This window comes from Podarcis filfolensis, assembly GCF_964270895.1.
Source record: "Podarcis filfolensis genome assembly, chromosome: 13".
Taxonomy (NCBI): Eukaryota; Metazoa; Chordata; class Lepidosauria; order Squamata; family Lacertidae; genus Podarcis; species Podarcis filfolensis.
In genome coordinates, this window is record NC_139615.1 from 40501975 (window position 1) to 40517559 (window position 15585).

The 15585-nt window shown below is 45.5% G+C and overlaps 1 protein-coding gene across 5 annotated transcripts in view; it reads right to left on the reverse strand.

The window, feature by feature from the left end:
• The window catches only part of SCN4A (sodium voltage-gated channel alpha subunit 4), a 105933-nt gene that overhangs the window by 50232 nt on the left and 40116 nt on the right, over nt 1–15585 (reverse strand). For all 5 annotated transcript variants that reach the window (XM_083582328.1, XM_083582330.1, XM_083582331.1 and 2 more), the window contains exons 10-13: nt 14212–14424; nt 5378–5545; nt 2384–2507; nt 487–725 (exon numbers count right to left, since the gene is read on the reverse strand). In XM_083582328.1, the coding sequence (XP_083438454.1) occupies nt 487–725; nt 2384–2507; nt 5378–5545; nt 14212–14424 (744 nt within the window). The remainder of the gene's footprint in view (nt 1–486; nt 726–2383; nt 2508–5377; nt 5546–14211; nt 14425–15585) is intronic.

A 15585-nucleotide genomic window follows, 5' to 3' on the forward strand; every position in this document is an offset into this window, starting at 1 on the left:
CCAAGGTGTCAAAAAAGGCTATATATGTATGCCACTACTGCGGCCCGTGTTTTGTTAGCCCAAAAATGGAAAACGAGCGAGGTCCCAACCAAAGAAGAATGGCAACTTAAGCTGACAGAATATGCACAACTTGAAGACTTAACACATAGAACAAGAGAACAAGGAGAACGTACGTTTAAAGAAGAGTGGAAAATGTTTACTGAATATATGGGAAATAATTGTGTACAGTTGAAAACACCGGAGGCATTAAGATAAATTCAACAGTGTAAACAAGTTTTGATGGATGCGATAATGGAATACTGAATGGTATAGTTTTTGTAAAATAGGCAGGGATTTATGATATGTAAAATGAACCACGGAAAGAGGAGCAGAAGGGAAGTCATTGATGTCTTAAGGATGTAAAATGAGTATTCTAAATGGTAAAACAGAAAACTTAATAAAATTATATATTTAAAAAAAAGAACAGAGGGCTTGTGGTTCTCCTACCAGGTTCCCCACATTCAAAACATTGTTGAATGCGTCTGTCATCGGGTAGTGTTCCATGGCCATGAAGACGGTGTTGAGGACAATGCAGATAGTGATCCCCAGATCAACAAAGGGGTCCATGACAATGATCTTGATTATGTTCTTCATCTTCACCCAGAGCGGGCAGCAATTCCACACGAGGACCGCGTGGGCAAACTTGTACCACCACGGCGGACATTTCTGGTGCGCCTCTTCCAGTTCTGAAAGCAAAAAATCAACAAGGAACGTATTAATTGAAACCATAGCGAACCGTGTATATTTGAGGGAAACAATAAGTTACTTCATTTACATATACGTAATCTTAATTATATTTTATTGTCATAATGTTATTGTTGTTTTCGTCTGCCTTTTTAAAACATTTTATGTATTCTTTTTCTTTCCTTTTCATTCTAACTTATTGTAATATTCTTAATAAATTTGAAATTAAAAAACAACAACACAAGGACCTCTGGCACACGATCATTTTTTCCCACTAAGTCAAAGTCAATACAGTCATACCTCTGAAGCCGAACGCCTTGCAAGTCAAACGTTTTGGCTCCCGGACGCCACAAACCCAGAAGCGAGTGTTCCGCTTTGTGAATGTTCTTTGGAACCCAAACGTCCGATGTGGGTTCTGCGGGTTCCGATTGGCTGCAGGAGCTTTCTCAGCCAATCAGAAGCCGTGCTTTGGTTCCTGAACATTTTGGAAGTCAAACGGACTTCCGGAATGGATTCCGTTCGACTTCCAAAGTACGACTGTCCAACTTCAGCCAATAAATCGGTGAGACAAATCAATGGGCAGAACAATTGAAGCCCCTGATCTGCCATGCCCAAGGGGGTTAGGATGGCGTGGTCGTGTTCCTCTGGCCAGCCAAGCTCCACTGCAAGGAGCACCCCCATGCACCCCAAAGAGCATTAGCCAGCGGAAACCCCCAAAATGGGGCATTTCAGGAGCAGGAAATTGCTGGAGCTGTCCAGAATTGGATCTGCTGGATCCTGAGCTGCCCCTCCTGCACTCACATGGCAGCAGTGGGCTTGATGTGGACCTCTAGGCTGTGCTAATCTGGGAGCTAGCACATCAAAGGGGCATTTTTGAATGAATTCAAGCTCCACCATTGCCCGTCAAGAGTTGGATTGCAGCCTCCTGCTTAAATTTGAGACCAAAATTTCACCCAGAGGCAGGGAACCCTTTTCAGTCTCTTCTGCTGGGGTAGAGGCAAAGTTGTGCAGCTTAGTGGATGCGCCTCTTACCTTTGGAATGTGGCCTAAGGTGCAAAGCCACAGATGTCTACCTCTGCTCTTATGGTACGGAAGAAAACCCTCTCCAAGACAGAAGTACTGTTTCTGGGAGACAGGGGAAAGGGCAATGGGGCCAACACCATTAAGGGCCCTGTCGCTCATGATCAAGTCTGTATGCTGTGTCCCTTACACATGACAGAAGGAAACACATCTTGGAAGGTGTGCTACACTATTGGAAAAGACATGTACCCTTCCCAGGGTACGGCCATCTTTTTCGAACCACCAAAGGCATCTGGAGTTTTCAGAACTAGAACAGCATCTCTCTTATTCCCTGAGCTTCTGACTAAAACAACAGTCTACTGCCAAGTTACTGTATTTTTCCGTCTATAAGATGCCCCAATGTATAAGACGCCCCCAAATTTTTTACATTATTTTTTAGGGGGGGAAATCTAGTCTTATACATGGAAAAATACGGTAATTTGTATTTATTTAACGGCTTATGCAATCCCTGATCTCGCTTAGTTCACAACAATTCACAATATTAAAAATGATAAACGTTATAATATGCAATGATCTTCGTCGTTGTTTTTCCTAATGCGAGAAACAATCCAGCTCTACCCAAAGTCATGGAGGAATTTACCTTCCAGTGTGTTGGAGACTATGCTGAGGGCACTCTCTGCTCGTTTATTCAAGCCTGTCCCTTCTTGGTTTCCTACTTGGAGGTGGTTGTGGTCAGACTTCTCATGCTCCTCCGCTGGATCTGACTGCAACAGGGAAACAAGGATGATTTAGCGCAGGGTATCTCACACCTTCTACCTCCAGGGCCCACCTGCGACAGCTGAAAATGACGGAGGCCCACAAGCCACTCACAAAATTGGTGGAACGTAGTGTCAGAGCTTGGCAAAATCAATGGGCAATTACTGGGATCGCTTTCTACGGATATCTAATCTATCTTTGGAAATTGATAAATTCCTTGTCACATGTTTGCCTTGTTTAATGTTGTATTTAATGTTGTTTTTAAGTTGTATTCATTCAACTTGTTTTTATTATTGCTTGTTAGCCGCCCTGAGCCCGGCCTTGGCTGGGGAGGGCGGGGAAAAAAAAATATAATAATAATAATAATAATAATAATAATAATAATAATAATGGCAAGGAGTTACATAGCTCAGTTTTTCTCAAGCTAGGTACACACATTTACTTTGGACGTATCATGGCACAGCATCCCCATTTTGGGGCAGAATGTGCTCATGCAGAAGCGTTTTTCTTTCATATTTTCCCTTCCCACCCTACATGCCTCTCAGAGTTTTTCCACCCATCTCCTGTAATTTCTTCTCCCATTCTCCTTTCACACTCAACTTGTAATTCATTTCCACCCACCCCAAGCTCCTCAATATTGCTGCTGCTGCTGTTGATAATGACAATGATGATGATGATAATTGCCCTTCACCACAAGATCTAAGGGAGGTTCACGAGATAAAAATACAAGGTAAAAGCACAAATAAATAGTTCAAGCAAAAACAACAAAATAATAATCCCCCCTCCCACAAACACATTTAAAAGCCTGTAGAATATCAGTCAGCCAAAGACCAAGTTGAAGAGGAATGTTTCCATCTGGTACCCCCAAAAAATATGTATTTTTCGCTCCATAAGATGCACCTGACCATAAGACACACCTAGTTTTTAGAGGAGGAAAACGGGGGGGGGGGGAATTCTGAATCAAATGTTGTACTAAACTGTTTAATAAACTACCGGTATATCAGAATAATATTTTAACCATGTAAAGTGAACAGCAGTCAACAGTGCCATTAAGAACCATCATCACTGTTATTAACAAATGAAGAGAGACTTTATCCCCTAGCAAGGGGGGGAAGGGAATGAGCTTCCCACATTGAGTCCCTTAGGACTGTATGGCTTTGCCCTACACAATTAGTTTTATAAAGCCGAATCAACCCTGGCGATCAATGGGGTGACAGATGTCGCAGCCAGATCGCCCTCACATGCACTGTAGTCCGCTGGCAGTAGGAGTACAATATGGGCATGTCTTTAAGTTAACATCTTACATTAAAAACCTGACAGTACCAAACTATCGAAGGCTTTTCACCAAAGCCAGACTAACCGTCTTTCCTTCTGCAGTGTTGGATGGCAGGTTGAGAGGAGTTCCCTACCAGGACAGACTTTGCTTGTGTGCCCAAGACATTGATTCCATAAAACATATTTTGTTGCACTGTGCAAAATATGAGCAAGCCAGGGCTGAACTGATATTACCCTTGCTGGTACCTTTCCTGGAAAATCAGAGGCTCACTATGTCAGGTTCCTATTGGAAGACCGGACAAACGCTAGAACATTAGCAGTTTTTATCGGTGGTCGCAAGAACCAATGATCCCTATATTCTGAACAAAATGCTTGTTTAACCTGGAGGTAGGCTGTATGAATTGTGTATTGCTTTGTAACGATTTGTTGGGTCTCAGGACCGTAATAAAGATTGATTGATTTATAAAGCCAAAAGAAGTGGGACCTTTTTCCTTTTTGTTCATTGCAGAGAGCTCTGGGGGCTTTCATATGAGGGAGGAACGAGGGAGGAATCTGATTCAATTCCCATTTAAAGTCAAAGCTACATAATTCACACCTTCGTACACAACACAAGGACAAAACCACAGCCGCCCTTAAAATTTCACACTTCTGCAAAGGAAGGCACTACTATCCCGGCAAGACCAGTGGCGGAGGGAGGGTCTTGCGTGGCGGCATGTCGCCTGTGGGGACGTGGGACGTCGCCCATGCGCGCGTCGTCCCAAGGGGGTGGCGCACACATGCCCGCCCATCCCAATGCGGCGGTCGAGGGCGGGGGCGGAGGGATTACACGGCTCCCGCTGTCCTTGCTTTACACCCGTGTAAGCGGCTCCTGTCCCACTTTGCTGCTTTAAAGCGAGCTGCGGAGAAGGGAAGGACAGCAGCCATGGCTCCCATCCGTCCCTCCTCCGCGCAGCATTCACTTCATAACACGCACAGACACTTCCCCTTACTTTGTAGGAGGAAAAAAGTGCGTCTTATGCAGCGAAAAATACGGTATATAATGAAGGTGCCAGGTGAACCGCTTGTGGGAGAGCACCCCACAAACGGGGATCCATTGCAGAAAAGGCCTGTTCTTGTGTTGCCACCCTCCAGGCCTTTCCAGGGAGAATTAGGAAGGACGGGGAATGCCCCCGTCTCTTTGCCCTTGTACAAGGACCCTTCTATTCCGGCTCCGGCCTGGTGGAACGCTCTGCCTCATGAGACCAGGGCCCTGCAGGATCTGATTTCTTTCCGCAGGGCCTGTAAGACAGAGTTGTTCCACCTGGCCTTTTGGGTTGGAGCCAATTGGATTCCCTCCCCCTCTTTCTTTTTCCTTTTTCCTTTCTCCTCCTGTGATGAGGCCTGCATTTTAATATTTTAATGTTATATTTTAATCTCGTTTTTAAGTTGCATTCATTTAACTTATTTTTATTATTGCTTGTTAGCCGCCCTGAGCCCGGCCTTGGCTGGGAAGGGCGGGGTATAAATAAATATTATTATTATTATTATTATTATTATTATTATTATTATCATTATTATCATTGTTATCATTATCATTATTATTCCTCCTGTGCAGGCGACACACCTCGTCTATTGTAGCTGACCGGTCCAGCACCAAGCGTGGGATGACGCGGCCGTTACAGTCTTTTGGCCCATCTTGATCACTAGGCGCCTCTTGATCGGACTCCCCCGTCTTCTTTTTCTCCACAATAACGCTCTCCGCAGAGCTGCTGTTTGCTGCTTGCTCTTGAAGCTGTGGAGAAAACAGAGATCTGGGTGAAGAGTATTGCCATATATATATAATGATTTGTTGGAGGTACCCAGCACAGACTGGGCTCAGTTATGTTGAACTAAGAGTGGGTGCACTCTTCCCACCTTGGATCAAATTTATGCTTCCAGGTGCCATAAGAAAGCTGCAGAGATAGCGCAGGATAGTGCGCACCCCGGAAATGATCTCCTTCAGCTTCTGCCTTCTGGAAGAAGGTACAGGGTTATAAAGACTAGGACTAGCCACCTGAGAAACAGTTTCTATACAAATGCGATTTTGGTTTTAAACGCAGTGTAAGGTAGTCTCTATGGGAGTATATTGTATTTAATTATGGAGTATCAGAGTTTTTAGGGGGCTAACCAGACTGGGATAGCTGGGATAGCAGGCTTGTTGGTTTCTGAATGTCTGACGTAGATTTTTTCAATTTCGTTGTTCGGTATGGGACAATGACAATAAAGATTATCGTATCGAGAGACCCAGGTACAACTCATTCAGCCAAGACACAAAGGGTTGGTTTCCCTTCCTCCTACCTCATAGAGTTACCTATGAGAACAAAACTGGGGGCTAGGGTTCTATCTCAGAGAAAAGGTGGAACATATATGTAAATAATAAATAAAGATCTATACATATATATTTAGATGGTAATGATTCTCCAGCTGAGAGCCACATTCCATAACTGGGTGCTATTTCATGCCTTGGCCAATTGGAACTGATGCATAATCTTCTTTATTATTAAAGTGTTGTAGGTCGGGAATATTATTTCTGTACCTTACGAGCGGGGGACAAGAACAGTGACCTACCTTAAAGCGCTCATTGTAATAATAATAATAATTTATTATTTTTACCCTGCCCATCTGGCTGGGTTTCCCCAGCCACTCTGGGTGGCTCCCAACAGAATATTAAAAACACGATAAAGCATCAAACATTAAAACCTTCCCTAAACAGGGCTGCCTTCAGATGTCTTCTAAAAGTCAGATAGTTTTTTATCTCCTTGACATCTGATGGGAGGGCATTCCACAGGGCGGGCGCCACCTCTGTCTGGTTCCCTGTAACCTCACTTCTTGCATGGAGGGAACCGCCAAAAGGCCCTCGGAGCTGGACCTCAGGGTTCGGGCTGAATGATGGCGGTGGAGATGCTCCTTCAGGTACACTGGGCCCTGGTCATTTAGGGCTTTAAAGCTCAGCACCAACACTCTGAATTGTGCTCGGAAATGTACTGGGAGCCAATGCAGGTCTTTCAGGAGCAGTGTTATATGGTCTCGGCAGCCACTCCCAGTCACCAGTCTAGCTGCTACATTCTGGATTGGTTGTATTTCAACATATATGTGAGGTGGCTTGCAATACTATAACCACTATATCAGCTAAGCAATATACCATACCCTCCAACATTTCTCCAATGAAAATAGGGATTTCCTATTATTATTATTATTATTATTATTATTAGACTATTTATATCCCACCCATCTGACTAGGTTGCCGCAGCCACTCTGCGTGGCTTCCAACACATATAAAAACATGAAACATTTTTTTAAAAAACCTTCCTTATACAGGGCTGCCTTCAGATGGCTTGTGGGTCGGATAACTCCATACCCTCCAATATTTCTCTAATGGAAATAGGGACGTCCTGAGGAAAAGAGGGACATTCCAGGATCAAATCAGAAACCGGGACGGCTTCTCTAAATAAGGGACTGTCCCTGGAAAATAGGGACACTTGGAAAGTCTGCGTAATCATAGCTGAATGGGATCTGCTAATGCCGTAAGTAGAATTTGCTTGCTTGTGCAGAAAATACTTAAAGTATAACTATTCTGGCGGACTATTTCCCCCCTCCCCTATTTTTATTGTGCTTTACGAAGGGGGAACTGAAGGCCTCATCTCTGGCCACTGAATGTTAGAACAAGGAAAACCCACATAGATTTGTCAAGAAAGATCTGGAAAAGGATGGGGGGGTGCTTAGCACCGTGTTTGAGGATACTTTCTGTATTCACATAGAGATGAGGGATAAATTCAAATCAGTTTGCATCCAAAGCCAAAACCTATCTACATAATTGGCACATTCCAAAACAATACATGAACGGAAACCCAGGCAGCCATCAATACTAGCCCGTGTTTCAATTTTGCATGGCAGTTCTCCAGCAAAAAATGCCCATATTGGGTGAAACTGCAGAGAAATGGGTGCACGTTCAAAGAAAATACAGGTGTGTTCTCATGAGGACTTTTTTAATTTAAAAAATCACAAATTGATGTAGAATTGTGATGAAACGGAAAGTAAGAAACTGAGAGAAACCAAAATCGACCATTTGCTTATCCCCAGATCCACATTGTTTCCCCGTCATTGCTTAATTCCCTCGTTTTATTTCACAATTTATACCTTTCTATCAAAAAAGGGGACTGACCCCGTAGATATTGAAATCAGCCCAGAGTCCTGTTAAGACTTGAACTATATATGGCGTTCGTCTCAAGCCAAGTCCCCCTCCCGAGAAGATATTCGCTGTCTGGAAATAGAAAATCCACTTCCGAATGTTTAGATTAGAAGCACAAGGCCACAATACGCGACACCATTCTACACACACACACATATGGACAACTGCTTGTTTGCACAACCCGAAAATTAGATTTGTATGGGTGGCTCGGGGTCAAGTGGGCGGAAGCAGCTGGCAGGGCAGGAGCCTGTTACAAACTCTGAGATGCCTGAGATGCCTTCTCTTGTAGATGCTTTTAAAAAAACAAAAAAAGAGATGAGGACATTCAAGGCCAGAAGAGCAGCTAGCGCAGGACACAGGGATCAAAAAGGAGCAAATGGATGTGATATGAACAGGGGTGAGAGTTAAGTTTGATTCAGTTTGCATTTAAAGCCAAAGCTACAACCTTTGTTCTTTCCGATACAATAAGCAAACTGAAATATCCTTCAAAACTCGCAGCCCCCTAAGTGCTCATTCAACTGACTTTCCCCCTGCACTTTCTGGGCAAAGGCCTGTCCCTGATTTTAAGGTTCCATGTTCAAGTGTGGGGTTTGGGGGGGTTGCCTTGAGCTTTCCCCGTGAAAACCTGCTCTTTAAAGCTGAATCGGAGCAAATGTCAGTTTGGGGTTTGTTCTGATTTAGCTTTAAAGAGCAGGTTATCGCAGGAGAAATTCTGAAGGGAAAAGGGAGGGTGTGCTTGGCCACAGAGCTTTAAATTGTCGACTGTGCCTGGGAAAAGTGGAGGAAAGACAAGCGTAGATAAGCCCTGAATCAGAACAAACAGCAATTTTATGTGGATTGCCCTTGCTCCGATTCAGTAGTAAAGAGCAGGTTTTCACAGGGAAATTGCCTGGGGAAAACACAAACAAAATCACCTCACAGAAATGAATATACTAGTTTAATCTGCATAAAAGTGCATATATTCATGACAATAACATGCAAAATGTGCCTATTAGGCAATACTGCAAGCGAAAATGTTATATTAGGAGAATTCACATTAAAACGCGAATGAATTTTCATGAGGGATTTTTTCAAAAATAAATAAATCACAAACTGATATGGAAATGTAGAGAACTGAACTTTGGAGAAATGGAAATTGGAAAAATGAGAAACAGAAACCAAAATATTTGTCCACCGAAGCTGCCAGATATTGGTCATTATATGAGATGTAATAGAGGAATAAGCATTCGTTGATATGTGTGGCATTATGCAGTATGTAAAAGGAGGGGGTATAAAAAACAACGTGGAAGGAAAGGAGGGAAATCAAATCATAAGAGAAAGGTATAACAAATTTGAAACTAATTGGTGAAAGTTATGAAAATCTAATTAAAAATTTAATGCAAAAAAAAGCATGCACCATCTTTTTGATGAGCTGCCACAAGAGAATCCATGCTGGCCCTGAGTAGAAGCGGGAACACAATAATTTCACCATGGGCTGATGTGGCTGGCATTCATCAGGGGCTGAAGGAGAAGCTCACATATGAGAAGTGCATAGCAGGCAGGTCAGGCTGAAGGCAAATCACAGTCGTACCTTGGTTCTCGAACGCCTTGATACTCAGACGTTTTGGCTCCCGAACGCCGCAAACCCAGAAGTGAATGTTCCAGTTTGTGAACATTTTTCAGAAGCCGAACGATGCAGTTTCTGATTAAGTGCAGGAAGCTCCTGCAGCCAATGGTAAGCCATGCCTTGGTTTCTGAACCGTTTCGGGAGTCGAACTGACTCCCGGAACAGATTAAGTTTGAGAACCAAGGTACCACTGTATACTTTGTTCTGAGTGTTGAGGGTGTTCTGAAAGAGAGACCACTGCCTGTGTTGCATGGGCTCATTGCATTTTAGCCTTAAAAAAAGGTTTTACACTGGTACCTCAGGTTACATATGCTTCAGGTTACAGACTCCGCTAACCCAGAAATATTACCTCGGGTTAAGAACTTTGCTTCAGAATGAGAACAGAAATTGTGCTCCGGCAGCGCGGCAGCAGCAGAAGGCCCCATTAGCTAAAGTGGTGCTTCAGGTTAAGAACAGTTTCAGGTTAAGAACAGACCTCCGGAACGAATTAAGTACTTAACCCGAGGTACCACTGTAAAGGGATGGGGTGGTGCTGTGGGTTAAACCACAGAGCCTAGGACTTACTGATCAGAAGGTCGGAGGTTTGAATCCCCGCGACGGGGTGAGCTCCCATTGCTCGGTCCCTGCTCCTGCCAACCTAGCAGTTCGAAAGCACGTCAAAGTCCAAGTAGATAAATAGGTACCGCTCCGGCGGGAAGGTAAACGGCGTTTCCATGCGCTGCTCTGGTTCGCCAGAAGCGGCTTAGTCATGCTGGCCACATGACCCAGAAGCTGTACGCTGGCTCCCTCAGCCAATAAAGCGACCCCAGAGTCGGTCACGACTGGACCTAATGGTCAGGGGTCCCTTTAACTTTACCAATGTATAAGATTTTGTTTCAAAGCCCTATAGAACGTATTAGCCTAAGATGAGTGCAAAAGCCTTGCTGCGCAGGGGCGCCGACGTGCCTCCCACATCGAGGGGGTGCAGTCACATGACGGGTCACATGACACTGCCTGGGAACCACAGAGGGCGATCTTCACGCTTGCTCGCCCCAGCTGCCCTCCAACTCCTAGGCTCCTGGGCAGAGGCTAGGAATAACAAAGGCAAAGATCGCCCTCTCTCGTCCCAGGCACTGCCCGGCTCCTGGGCTCCTGGGCTACTGGGTGGAGGCTGGGGCTGGGGCATGTGGAAGACACACGGCAGCGGGGGATGGCGAACCACTCAATATGGGGGGAGGCTGGAGCCCCTTGCGCTCCTTATACCTGGCACCCCTGCTACTGCACTACACTTGTGCATCTTAAGATATGCCTCTGCCACTGGAGATCTGCAACGCTGCAAAGGCACCAGCAGAAGTCCATCCCAGTGAATCAGCTGCGCTGTGCAACTCCACAGGCAGGGGAACCGAAACAGGGCAGAGACAAGGATGCAACTGAGAGGAGTAGCCATAAGCCGTATAGTTATTGGTAAAACCTATTTGGTGTTTCACAACTTTCTGACTAGTTGCAGGACCTTAGCCAGACCTAGCAGAGTACATGCAGAATCCACGGAAGCAATTGGCAACTTGGCTGCAGACAGGATAGACGAAGCAGGAACCAGGAGCTTGTAGTTAGGTGTTTATTATATACAGTAGACTATATACAGGAACAGAACACGGATCTTTTGCTAGCTCTCTCTGACACGACTCACAACTCTGAACTCACGAACTCCAAACTAACACATTCCAGTTAGTAGGCCACTAATTATCACTCCCTTGAGAGAGCTTGACCAATCAGGGAGTTGTCTCCATGTCTCTGTTATCACCAGGCAGACTTACTCCTTCAGATTGCCTTCTGGCTGTCTGCCAAACCTTAACTGACTCTGTGTGAGTAGCTGCACGTACACAGTTTCCCAACAATAGTATACCCCATCAGAACCCAATCGCGCACACGCGCACGCACGCACGCACACACACACACATGTTGGTGCGACGTTATGCCCAATTTAGAGGGATTCAATTGAGTGCAGAAAAGCCGCTGCTTCCCCATCTTCTGCTGCTGTGCCCACTCTGCCACCATGAAGCATACAATACAAGTGTACTCCAATCAAACCACGCCACCGGCAGTGTAAAAAAAATCCCTGGCATTATGTGCTTTTTCAGGGTGCAGTTTTCTCCCCTCGGCTTTTCCACTCCAAGTGTTTCATTTGCTCGGGACTGACGGGAAGAAGGGAGACTTTCTATATCTGTTCGGTTTTAAGCAGCTCCAGGAAGCGAGAGGCAAGTATTGCTGACAGCAAGATATATTTATGCTGTCAGTAAACAAGGAGGCTAAGGGGCTGCATCACAGCTCAGGAATGGACTGGCAAACTGCTGGCTCATAGCATCCTGTTGCAGGCTCCCCAGCAGTGGCAGTCAAACTTCTGTTACTCCACCCTGTGCTGACGACTTGGAAGGATGTAAAACTAAAATGGTTAAAGGACAAGCAAGCAAACCAAGCCCTCTGCAAATAGAATCGTCTCCCGGTGCTTTGTTTTCTTTTAACCAAGCAAGTCAACCAAACAAAGAAACCGACAAAAGAAACAAAATCCATTCAAACATGATACTCTCCACTGTCATTGAGAATCGCCCATGTCTGCTTGATACTAGCTGGCAAAAGCCAGCTGGAACAAGGAGATAATCTAGCATGTTCAACATTATGTTTGGGGGGTTTGGGGGGGGAGCAAATAAAGCAACTCCCAATTCAATTCCTAGCAGCATGCAGGCAAAGGGGTTTTAGCCAGCTTGCACAGATGCCCTGAAATTATCCCCCCGAAGGGCCTTTTTAAAATGGCCTTTGACACCTGAGATGTATATATCCAGGAACCTCCTCCCTGCCCACCCACCCCCACCCCCGCTGGGCAATGCTGTAGAGGCCGGTGCAACATCACTTGGCTGTTTGGCCTCCTCTGCCCCTCAAAATGGGGGTGGGGTGCTGAGCCCCCCTGAAATATACTCGGAGTCGAGAGTGGATTTCATGCTCTTTATTCAGCTCATAGTGGTGAGGAGGAATGGAAGTTCCCCCAGAATGTCTGCTTTATATACATTATTTACACAATGGGCCCCACGTGATTGGCTAATTCCGGGATTCATCTGTAGGCCAATCAGGTTGCAGATTCACTTCCACCTGGAGCTGGATTGGGTGGCTCCTGTGGACCAATCAGACTGCTGCATTCTGAATCCTATTCAACTCAGTACATATCACCCCTGATAAGGAATATGGAGGGGGCTGACGACACCTATGCCCCCTGAGACAAACAGAATAAAACACAGACCAAATTGAAGAGCAGATGAGCTCATTCTCTTGTACAAAAAGAAATCAACCCTATCAAAGGTTGCCCTGTGTTGTAAAAAATTAGGGTGCATTCTACGGCAGACACAACAGCCATAAGAATCCTGAGGCCATTCTGACTCTCCCAAAAGGACCTCAAATATTCTTCTGCAGTAGGAGGAAGGAAGGAAATAGGGAAAGCTTCCCCATTGTCTTTTCACTTGCAAATCCACTTAATAAAACTGCCTGGAATGGAGGGGGCTTACTCCTCCCTGCAAATCCAGGATTGCAAATTCCTGTTAAGCTAAGCTGTCGATAGGGGTAAGTTTGTAAATAAGAGATTCAGGTAACTGAAGTATTGACCTGGCTACCATTATCAGGTACAGTGGTACCTCTGGTTAAGAAGTTAATTCGTTCCGGAGGTCTGTTCTTAACCTGAAACTGGTCTTAACCTGAAGTACCACTTTAGCTAATGGGGCCTCCCGCTGCTGCCGGGCGATTTCTGTTCTCATCCTGAAGCAAAGTTCTCAACCCGAGGTACTATTTCTGGGTTAGTCTGTAACCTGAAGCATCTATAACCTGAAGTGTCTGTAACCCAAGGTACCACTGTACCTTGGCAGGCAGGAGAGAAGCAAAGTTCTCAAATTTCTGTGGGAGACCACCTCCCTTCCATGATACTTTTTAGGTGTTCCTTGGCTAAGGGGTGGGCAATTTCAAAAGTCTTTAAAGGGTCTTGCACACTTTTGTTCTAGGTCTCTCTTACCTCCTTACAAAGAGCAGGAGGGAATTTTTGTTCCAACAGAAAAATAAAGATCTGCCTTGCTTTCTCTGGATCCTGCTTCCATCCATCCATCTCTGACCAATGATGGACTTTGTCCAGGGGTCAGCAAACTTTTTCAGCGGGGGGCCGGTCCACTGTCCCTCATTCCTTGGGGGAGAAGCTGGACTATATTTTTTTGGGGGGGGGGAGAACGAATTCCTATGCCCCACAAATAACCCAGAGATGCATTTTAAATAAAAGCACACAATCTACTCATGTAAAAACACCAGGCAGGCCCCACAAATAACCCAGAGATGCATTTTAAATAAAAGGACACATTCTACTCATGTAAAAACATGCTGATTCCCGGACAGTCTGCGAGCCAGATTTAGAAGGCAATTGGGCCGGATCCGGCCCCCGGGCCTGAAGTTGCCTACCCATGACTTAATCCCTTGGGGAGTTGGGCAGCAAAAGCCAAACCCCAATCATATTTCGACATTGCCTGAATCACCTGAGAAAGGGAAAATGCAGAACAGTATGGGCACATTCAGAGCTTTCGGAACTGGGCAAAGCAGATTAAAGGACCAAAAAGCCACCAACCAGCCTTTGTTGCTCTTCCTGGTGCTTTTTCAGCTGCTCCACCATCTGCTGGAACTCTGCCTCTTTCTCCTGCTCCTCCAGCAGAGTTGCATCGTTCTGCTCGGCATAAGCCATCGCTACCACAGCCAGGATCAGGTTGATGAGGTAGAAGGATCCCAAGAATATGATCAGAACGAAAAAGATCATGTACGTTTTCCCAGCCGCTCGCAAGGTCTATGGGGAAGAAGAAGAGCGTCCTGTCACCATTTCTACTGAAGGACCCCTCACCTCTAACTTCAGATACAGGCTTTTGCTTTCTGTGCATGCTCAAGGGCACATCTGCATGTTGCTACTTCACATGTTTCCTTAGCATTTGAAAATATAATTCTGGGACCGGGGACTAAACTGGACAAGGCTGTCACTGGATCTCTTGCCTGCTTACATTTCTGTAAAAAGCAGCCCAAGATTCAGGTCAGGGCCATGGTGTTGGTGGTGTGATAGATTTAACCAGCAATAATAATTTTATAATAATTTATTTTTTATACCCTGCCCATCTGGCTGGGTTTCCCCAGCCACTCTGGGAGGCTCCCAACAGAATATTAAAAAGACGATAAAACATCAGACATTAAAAACTTCCCTAAACAGGGCTGCCTTCAGATGTCTTCTAAAAGTCAGATAGTTGTTTATTTCCTTGACATCTGACGGGAGGGCGTTCCACAGGGTGGCATAGCTGTCAACTTTTCCCTTTTCTTGCGAGGAATCCTATTCGGAATAAGGAAATTTTCCTTTAAAAAAGGGGAAAGTTGACAGCTATGCAGGGCGGGTGCCACTACCAAGAAGGCCCTCTGCCTGGTTCCCTGTAACCTCACTTCTTGCAGTGAGGGAACCGCCAGAAGGCCCTTGGAGCTGGACCTCGGTGTCTGGGCTGAATGATGGGGGTGGAGACGCACCTTTTACTGCCCAGGTAATTTTAGGCTCTGGGCGTAATGGACTTGTGGGAATCTCCTCTGTAGAGGTAATATATATTACTCCACTTGTTTTGAAATGTGGCAAGAGAGTCCTGCTGCAATTGGAGACGTTGCCGCTCATTCTGATAATTCAGCCCCGGACGTTTAACTCAAAGTCTTGCCCTGACACCACCACTGGGTTTAACCATTTCCCCACATGCCGTTTGCCAGGCGGAAAATTGTTCGCCCATGGTAAAGGTAAAGGTCCAGTCGTGGCCGACTCTGGGGTTGTGGCGCTCATCTCGCTTTATAGGCCGAGGGAGCCGGCGTACAGCTTCCGGGTCATGTGGCCAGCATGACTAAGCCGCTTCTGGCGAACCAGAGCAGCACACGGAAACGCCGTTTACCTTCCCGCCGGAGTGGTACCTATTTATCTGCTTGCACTTTG